The sequence below is a fragment of the Pistacia vera genome, unplaced genomic scaffold (genome assembly GCF_008641045.1).
Source record: "Pistacia vera cultivar Batoury unplaced genomic scaffold, PisVer_v2 Contig1105, whole genome shotgun sequence".
Lineage (NCBI taxonomy): Eukaryota > Viridiplantae > Streptophyta > Magnoliopsida > Sapindales > Anacardiaceae > Pistacia > Pistacia vera.
Window position 1 is genome coordinate 124,553 of NW_022195144.1, and position 10,597 is coordinate 135,149.

The following is a 10,597-nucleotide window of genomic DNA, read 5'->3' on the forward strand; positions in this document are numbered from 1 at the left end:
GTTTGTGTCGTCAAAAATATATAAGCCATGCGTTTCAAACGGAGGGGGAGGCCGGAAGGAACCGTGTGCCATGCCCACTGTAACAAAAATTTTAAGATGATCGTTAAAGGTAATAGCATTATTGGTGTTGAAAATTAATTTAAAATCTTTTAAAAATGATTGGTCACATGTTTTTTTCATGTTTTGATCAATTTTTCTTGCTAATTAGCCCCACACTCACCAATATCAATAAAACAAAACAAAAGAAAAGTTGCATGGGTTGAGTAAGTGGTACAAATGATGCGCTGTCGTTTTTTATTACTGAGAAAAGAGAGTGACTACTCTGCAAAGTAAAGACTCTTTGAACACTAGAGCAGAGATCTGACGAATGAACTTGTTTAATTTTGTGTTTCTTTGGGTAGAAATGAACGGCTGGGATAAGTAATCACATGGATTACTACTTGTGGCCACAAAAAGGAATCGCTCTAACAAAATCAGAAGCGTTGAAAACTCTAAAAAATTCTGCCTCGTATTCTTTTGTTTTCCTCTCAATATATTCTAGGTTTTCTTTGTGTTCATCATAGCTTATCAAATCGTGTTAATATATGACGTTTTCTTGCTAATCAGCCCCACACTTTCAATATCATCTAATAAAATATGTATTTTATTTTGAAAATGGAGAGAATTGAAGATGGAGTACCTATAATATAAATTGAACTTTTTCAAGAATAATGTTTTTAATTTAAAATTTTAGAAAGAAATTTCTGAAAGAAGAGAAAATGTGTTGTATGATGGTTTGTAATAATAAAATAATAAACCTCTCCCATTATGGTCCGACAAACCCTTTAGCCATTAGGATTAGTCATGTCTAAGGGGTCTTGAGTTCTAGTCGTAAGAGAGGTATTTAACAATAATTTATAAAATTATCTTAATTCATTAGGTTTGTAAAGTGTTCTGTGTCTTTGAAGATTATGCTGACTCCAATGTGAACTTAAATACTTCAATTCCTTAAAAATAGTAATAATAAAATAAATATGTGTCAATATGATTTTTTATATATAATATCTTCAAAAGTAAAGGCTATATATATATATATATATATACACTTAGGGCTGCAAACGAACCAAACAGTTCGCGAACGTTCGTTGTTCATTCAATTACTGTTCGATAATGTTCGCGAATATTTATTTGCGAACAGTTCGATATTCGTTCGATAATATGTTCGATCGAGTTCGAACAGGAGTTATTTGTTCCATTATGTTCACGAACACTATACATTCGACTGATCCATCCGTTCGCAAACAATCGTTCGATTGTTTGTTCGTTTATGTTCGAAAAACATGTTATGCATTATTATAATTTATTTTTATTTTATTTTTCATTTTTATATTATGTTTGATTTAGTTTGGATGAATTTTTTTTTTTTTAATGGTAATCAATAATAAAATATTATGATACTTTTGTTTTTCTTATATATATAATATGTTTGGATTTTTTTTTTCCAAATGTCATCAATAATTAAATATATAAATATATAACATTTTAATTAAAAAGAAATAAATTATTATGATACATAGCATGACAAATTTAATAACATAATAGATTGTATAATCAAGTGATATATAATATAGTAAATCTAATAACATAATAGCTTCATATTTTTCTAAATGTAATCAATAATTAAATATTATAAGATAACATTTCAATTAATAAATAATAAATATAGTATGGTAAATTGATAAACATAACATATTGTATAATCAAGTAATGTATAGCATAAAAAATTTAATAATATAATAGCTTAATTAAACCTAAATTAATCACACATTTGTATTGATCATATATTACAATAAACCCTCATACCACTATGAATTTATGGGTGTTGATACAAAATATATATATAGATAGTAATGATAATATAACAAATTAATCACATATATGTATTAACCATATATTACAATAGACTTTTATTCCACTATAAATTTATGGGTGTTGATACAAAATATATATGTAAACATTTAAAACATTTATGATAATTTATGTAATGATAATAAATATATGATAACTTATAATTTCCATAATTTCATAACATATTTAATATATTTAACCTATGATTAATATATGTATGATAATAATTTTGTATATACACAATTACAAATTATATATAACAAATTAATCACACATATGTATTGATCATATATTATCATAGACCCTCATTTCACTATGAATTTATGGGTATTGATACAAAATATATATGTAAACATTTAAAAGATTTACGATAATTTATTTAATGATAATAAATATATTATAACCTATGATTTTGATAATTTCATAACATATTTAACCTATGATTAATATATGTATGATAATAATTTTGTATATACACAATTATACATTATATATAACAAATTAATCACACATATATGTTGATCATATATTATAATAGACCCTCATTTCACTATGAATTTATGAGTATTGATACAAAATGTATATGTAGACAGTAATAATAATATATATTTATATATAACAAATTAATCACACATATGTATTGATCATATATTACAATAGATTTTCATTTCACTATAAATTTATGGGCGTTGATACAAAATATATATGTAAACATTTAAAATATTTATGATTGTTGATGCGTGATTTTAATACCAACTAATCGACACGTGCGTAACGTTGATTGATCAAGGGACACACGTGATTATGGAGAGAATGTAGAATAAATGCAATGAGAGCTTTTTAAAGTGGTTCGGATGCTAAGGTAGCAAGTCCTACGTCCACTAATTTGTATTAGTATAGTGGGTCAGGTCGCAACAGCGGACTGACTTACAAATTATTACGAAAAGTAAATACAAACTTTGCAAAAGAGAGAGAGTTCAAGTGTAAAATGACCGAATCCCCTTAACGAAGGGGTCTTCCTCTTTTTATAACGAGATGAATGCATGTAATCATCATTAAATCCATGGGTTGGTGTGAATGTCAGGACATAATCCGGCTTTACGTCACATTGCCCACGTCCCAAGCTGATTTCACGCGATTTGGAGTAGGGAAATGGACACGTGGGAGCTCCACAACGTCTGGCAGGCCTGACGTGCGCTTACCGTTCTGACGGGAGCAGGTCATACTTCATCACGTGACTTTCCACGTTAGCCCTTGATTTCCCAGGCATAACAATGATAATTTATGTAATGATAATAAATATATATGTAAACAAAGTTTTTTTGTTTGTGTCATGTTTGATATGAAACTAAATTTGTTTTGAACGATTTATTGTTCTGTTTAATTTATTTTGAAGTTTTATTATTTATGATGGTTAGTTATTTTAATTTATTGAGTTTTTATTGATTTGTTTAAAATATAAATATAGATAGAGAGTTGGTTTATTTTCAAATGTTGAATTAAATGGGTATGAATTATAAATTGTTGCATATTTGTTTTTTAGAGCATCAATTGGAAAATTGGTGTATATTTTTTATTCGAACAGGTATTCAAACGAGTTATTCGAGCATGTATTTATAAGTTATCGAACGAGTTATTCGAACAGGTATTTACAAATTATCGAGTTAGTCGAACAAGTTAGTCGAACGAACATGGACGATTTACGAACGAACACAAACGAGCTTTTTGTTAATCGAACGAACACGAACACACATCCTGTGTTCGTTCGAACACGAACACGAACACGAACAATCGAACATGTTTATCGAACGATTTTCCAACGGGCCTGTTCGTTCATGTTCGGTTCGATTGCAGGCCTAAATTATATATATATATATATATATNAGAAGAAAGTGATCTTTTTTTTTTTTTTTTTTTTTTTTCAAATCGTTATTCATTTCAAGTAAGACACACATGGAACCCACTCCATCCAGTCCATTAGAATTCATTCTCTCTCATATTTTGTGGGTTGAGTTTATCTTTATTGTTAACTATTATTGTTTGTTTGTCATTCAGAGCGATGAGCTTGGAGATGAGTGATTCCATTGAAAATAAGGATATGGTTGAAAAGGTTCTAATTAACATTGAGAAACACTTGGAGTCTGAGTTTGGTGAGTCTAAGTTTTTTTCAACGTATATTTGTCACAAAACAAGTAGAAATTTTAACCTTTATAAAGAACAATGAACAATGCATTCGTAATTGTTATGTCGAGTCTTCTAAGCTTGAGAGTCTTGATTTTGTAACAATGATTTCATATGATGCTTTATTCATCTTGGAGCTCTTCATTAGAAGACATAAGTGTGAGCGTGATTTTTATTTAGATAGACCAAAGTTGTACTCTGACATATACTTAGACATACAATTACTCGAAAATCAACTTCCATACTTTGTCTTAGATGAAATATATAAATTAGCTCTCGACAACCTTGATCTTGAATATACTCCCTTTAAGCATCTTTGTTCTAAGTTCTTTGATGAAGACACGATCAAGAGCATACCCAACGAGACGATAAAAGTTCTACATTTCACGGATTTCGGTAGAACTGCACTTTTAAAAAATTGCCCATTAGAGAAAAGGTCCAAGGGAGTTTTTTGTAAATATACCAAATGCAGTGAAGATGTATGAATCAGGAGTCAAGTTTAAGTATGTTGATGGAGATTGCTTACTCGACATAAGAGTTGAAGAGCAAAAGCAGCGAATCCCATGCTTTAAAGTAAAGGAGTTGCAAATACCACAACTTTTGGTGCATGACGGGACAGAATCTCTGCTCAGAAATATAATGGCTTTGGAATAAGTTCACTATCCGAAAGACGGTTGGATTTGCAATTATGTCGATTTACTGGATTGTCTTATTGAAACTGAAAAAGATGTGGATTTGCTTCATGGAAAGGGGATTATTTTAAACTGGTTGGGTGATAATGCTTCTGTGTGGCGAGTATGTTTAACAAACTTTGCGTAGAAATTTATACAGAAGAATCGTGTTACTACACCATTTGCAAGGAATTGAAAGCACACTACAACAATCCTTGGAACCATAGCAAGGCAAAGTTGAAAAGTGTGTATTTCAGCAATCTTTGGAGAGGCACAATGACTATTGCGGCAGTTGTACTTTTACTGCTCACTGTAATACAAACTGTTTGCTCTATCTTGCAAGCTAAGTGATATTTGAATTAAATTGTTATGTTGAACTCAAATTACACTATTTTATACATGGAGTGATCCACCTTTTTTAAAAAAAATATATATATATATTGAAGTTTGTGTACAAATTTACTCGAAATTCATCTTTTACTAATTGGCTCTTCATTCTCCAATGGCTAGAATGCCGATGCCGGGCTCATTAGTGCACCATTCCAATGACTACCAACGACAACCGATGATGGTGGTCGGCGGCCAACAATGACTTGGGATAGATGGGGATGATTTTGTTAGAAATTAAACTTTTATATGATTAAAGTGTTTTAGTAAAATATCAAATGTAAGAGGTTAAAATAATTAATTAAAAGTAATAAAAATAATAAAATATTAATATTTAAAATGGAGGACTATTTAATAATCTATATAACATACTCACAAATTTAACTATTTCGACCAAATATATCAATATAATATACCCATCAATTTATTCTAATTTAATCAAACATATTTCCTTAAAAATTCTATGTAATCTTTGAGATAATATATATTTTCATTAACATAATAATCCCAATAATATAAAACGCAACTTTAGAGATATACGTTTAAGACAACCTCTTTTAACTTTTCTCTTTTCCAAACAAACATTAGACGGTGTCGGTGAGCATGATCAATTGTCAATATGATTGCGTAATATTCTAGATAGTTTGTGACGTAAGAAATATACAAGCCATGTGTTTCAAACGGGAGGGGAAGCCGGAAGGAACCATGTGCCGTGCCGTGCCACTGTAATAAAATTTTTAAGATAATCGTTAAAGGTAATAGCATTATTGATGTAGAAAATTAATTAAAAATCTTTTAAAAATTATTGGTCACATGTCGTTTTTCTTGTTTTGATCAATGGCTCCCACTTATTGACTTGAGGAGGTGTCCGTGTTTGAATTTTTCTTGCTAATTAGCCCCACACTCACCAATATCAATAAAACAAAACAAAACAAAAGTTGCCAAGAAGTGGTACAAATGATGCGCTGTCGTTTTCGATTGCTAAGAAAAGAGGGTGACTCTTTGAACACTGGAGCAGAGATCTGACGAATGAAATTGTTTAATTTTGTGTTTCTTTGTGTAGAAATGAACGACTGGAATAAGTAATCACATGGATTACCACTTGTAGCTATAAAAAGGAGTTGCTCTAATAAAATCAGAAAGTGTTGAAAACTCTAAGGCTCCGTTTGGTTCATTATTGGATAATTTTTAGAATAATATTTTGAAAAAAGTTAAATTGGGTGGGTATTACGATATAGAATTTTAAAAATTAACCTAAATATCTCTTATGTTTATTTATTTACTAAACAACCCTAAATAAAATGTTCAAAATTAACAATCCACCCCCAAAAACACGGACAACTGGCCACCATTGTCGGAGGGTGGCCGAAGTTGCCGTATCAGCATATAACTGGCACGATATTGCCGGTCGTAAGCCAATATGACCGGAAAAGGCTATATCGGTGGTTAGATCTGGCCATTGACGGCCAGATCTGGCCGCATTTGGTCTTTAACGACGGCCAAAGATAAGGTCGTCATTGATGGTCAATGACGACCATATCTTGGCCGTCATTGACGACTATCTACGGCCAAAGATCTGGCCGTTGGCCATAGATTTGGTCTTTTCCAACCAGATCCAACGTGGATCTGGTCGGAAAAGGCTACATCGACGCACTACCGGCCAAATTTAGTCGGTAGTACGCCATTACACCAGATTCCAACTAGTTTCTAGCAGTGATGGCCGGAATTTGGTAAATTTGGGTTACTAGGGTGTTTTTGTCAACTTTCAAAAAAAAATTTGGGGGTTGTTTAGTTAAATTAACAAATTTAGGGGGATTAACAAAAGTTGAATTATTTAGAAAACTATTTTCAAAATAGGTGAAATAAAGTTAACTTTTTTGGGAAAACTAGAAAAGTTTTCCCAATATGTGAACCAAAGGAAGCCTAAAAAATTCTGCCTCCTATTCTTTTCCTTTCCTCTTAATATATTCTAGGTTTTCTTTGTGTTCGTCATTGCTTATCAAATCGTGTTAATATATGACGTTTTCTTGCTAATCAGCCCCTCACTTTTAATATCATCTAATAAAATAATAAACTTCTCCCATTATGGTCCGACAAACCCTTTAGCCATTATGATTAGTCATATTTAAGGGGTCTTGAGTTTTAGTTGTAGGAGAGGTACCTATCAATAATTTGTAAAATTATCTTAGTTGGTTTGTAGAGTGTTCTGTGTTTTTGAAGATTATACAGACTCCAGTGTGAACTTAAATATCTTTATTACTTAAAAATAATAATAATAAAATAAATATGTGCCAATATGATTTTTTTTTTTTTTTATATAATATCTTCAAAAGTAAAGATTCACACACACACACACATATATATATACAAATCTCCTGGTGAAACAAACCTTTACGTTAAAAAGTTAAAAATTAAAATTAAAAATTAAAAAAAAACCTAAGAGAGTGTTTGGTTGGAGCTAATGTTGAATTACTGAGGTAATGTCATCTTATATTGCTTGATTATCACATTTGATTATCAAATAATATAAGATTCTAGTAATCTTAAAAAATCGATAGTAGTTATTGTTGGTAATATTGAAGGTAATCTGATTAGCTTTATTTTTTTAGGTATTGTAAGATTACATAGTAATTTTATTTTTGTTACAATTTTACCCATTATTAATAAAATTTTTGGATAATACTGCCATTGTTTTAAAATCAATTAACATTAATCTACCATTACAATTTTACTCTTGTCTAATGTCTAATTAAGTTTTTAGACAAGAATGCCCTATATTTAAAAAAAAATTGCAGTCCACCACCGCCACCTAGCCACCACCATTGGCAGCTGGCCAACGGCCACATCAGCAACTTCTGACGATTTCCAATGACTTTCGACGATTCTTGGTGGCAGAAGGCGGTGACCGACGGTGGTGACTGGCGGCCGGTAGCGGTTTGGTGTGGGTGGGGTGATTTTGTTATAAATTAAAGTTTTATATAAGCTATGGCATTTTAGATAAATCTGAAATGTTGGGAGTTAAAAAAAATTATTTAAAAAATAATAATAAAAATAATAGTATATTAATATTTAAAGATGACGGCAATTTAATAATTTAAATAACATACTTACGAATTTATTTCTCCTAACCAAATATATTAATATAACATATCTATCAATTTATTCCAATTAACCAGACACATTTTCCTAAAGATTCTCAATAATCTTCAAGATAATCTAACTTTTCATTAGTATAATATTTTTAATAATCCAATATTTTCCAAACCAGATGCACCCTAAAAGTTTTTAACCTTAGGATACACATTGAATAAGAGTTTTTTTATTTATTAAAACTAATATGTAAAAGGCTTCCATTTTTTACTGTGGAGGTGTTTCACTGTTTCTTGACTTGAGGTCATTCTTCATGTGTAAATATCATAGCCCTCTTTTCTTTGAGAGTATTTCAGCTTAAGTTTCCTTTCCACACTCCACTTACAACTTTCTTACCAAATTTTCCTTTTCGGTATTGCTTCCCAACCTCAGGTACCCAAAGAGGTAACTCTTTCAACCTCTTTTTTTTTTTTTTTTTTTTTTTTTTTTTTTTTACATCTCTGGTTGGGTTTTATTTTCACATTATTTTCAGATAATTTCTCTTTCTGTCTCTTTTTTAATTAGCATCCGAGTAAAGATATCTGCAATTTGTTCTATTCTAGTTCAAAAAGAAGCTGAATTGAAGTTCATGATAAAAGCAAAAGATGAGGTATATATGCTTAAGTTGACTAGTGGGGTTGTAATATGGGCAAGAAAGGAATCATAATTACTCACCTGTAACTTTCAGTTAAGTGTTTAACAAGCTTTCTTCATAAATCGTTGGATTAGCATTTTATAAATAGGCAACAAAGCACATGATAAAGCAAAAGATCAGGTATATGTGCTTAGCTTGATAAGTGGGATTGTAACATGCAGAGGAAACGAATCACATTATCAAGGCCATGTATATAATATACACATTCTAAGGGAAGTGGAAGAGAAAACACATTATCAATAAACAAAGAGAGATGGGAGAGATTCACCATAAGTAACGCATCCCTACGGTTGTGAGCTGTGGATAAATTAGTAAGTAGTTACTCAACATTATATTTGTCTACTATTTTTTTTTTCTCTCTCTTTTTAGAATTATTTTGGGATTATAAACAAAAAGAAGCCCTTAATTAGCATCCGAGTGATGTGGATATGAGAGATTGTGTAGTATGTTATATGCATAAATATTTGTAATATAAGAGAAATTAATGCATGCATGTAAGTTAGGAACTCGAGGCAATTTTAAGTAAATAAGCTCATACACAAAACTAGACTTAACTTCTCAAATCTGCACAGATAGAGGAAACACATGATATCAAGGTGATGAACAAGAATATATAGAAATTTGAAGAGTCAAAGATACCAACCATAAGTATTATTAACACATCCCAGTCCAGAATTAGAGAGGAGGAACTTTGCTTATAATTTTTTTTTTTTTTTTTTTAAGGAATATGGGTTTGGAGATGAGTAGTACTGCCGCCAATAAAGATGAGGACCAAAGAAAAGATTTGCTAATTGATATCACTGAAGAAATCTTATCAGATCTTGAGCCTGCTCTTGAGTGTTATATTTGCAGGGTTCCTAAAAGCATTCGCCGAATAAATGAAGAAGCCTACACTCCTCAATTAGTTTCAATAGGTCCTCTTCATCATGGTAAAGAAGAATTAGCTTTCATGGAAAGACAGAAAATAAGGTATATGGAAAGTTTTCTCAAGCGAATAACAGTTGAGAAATGTGACGAACTTTTAAGCTTCATAGAAAACAACGAACAACGAATTCGTAATTGTTATGCAGAGATCATTAAAATGGAGAGCGATGCATTTATAACCATGATTCAACATGATGCTATCTTCATCCTCGAGCTTTTTCTAAGGAGTTACCATAACGATAGAAGTGACAATTTTTTGTTAAAGATACCAACAACAAGGTTTGCCCTAAAGATGGATTTGCAGCTACTAGAAAATCAACTTCCATTCTTTGTCTTCGAGGAATTATACAATTTAGCTTTCGAAACTCCTATCTTTAGGGATCTTTCTCATAAATTCTTATGTTTATCCAATACCTTACCCGCTGAGATGGTGGTTAAACATTTCACCGATTTGAGAAGAAGTACTCTCTTCAGAAATTTCCTGCGGAGAAAGGAGTTGGAGCAGATTTGTCTTGTGCAGTAAAGTTGCATGAGTCGGGAGTGAAGTTTAAGGGTATTGCAGGAACATCGTTACTCGACATAAGATTTGAGAAGCGAAAGCGGCTGATTTCATACTTTGAAGTTCATGAATTGCAAATACCTCATTTGGTAGTGGCTGACTATGGGACAGAACATTTGCTTCGAAACATAATGGCTTTGGAGCAGTGTCATTATCCTTCGAATACTCGAGTTTGCAATTACGTGAGAATAATGGATTATCTTA

General features: G+C 31.1%; 1 protein-coding gene across 1 annotated transcript; it reads left to right on the forward strand.

Annotated features, from left to right (window-relative positions):
- The first annotated feature begins 9,637 nt into the window (after positions 1 to 9,637).
- Positions 9,638 to 10,357, forward strand: LOC116139877 (UPF0481 protein At3g47200-like). Its single transcript, XM_031425512.1, has one exon. It carries the CDS (start codon positions 9,638 to 9,640, stop codon positions 10,355 to 10,357), a length of 720 nt encoding a protein of 239 aa, XP_031281372.1.
- Positions 10,358 to 10,597: the final 240 nt, after the last annotated feature.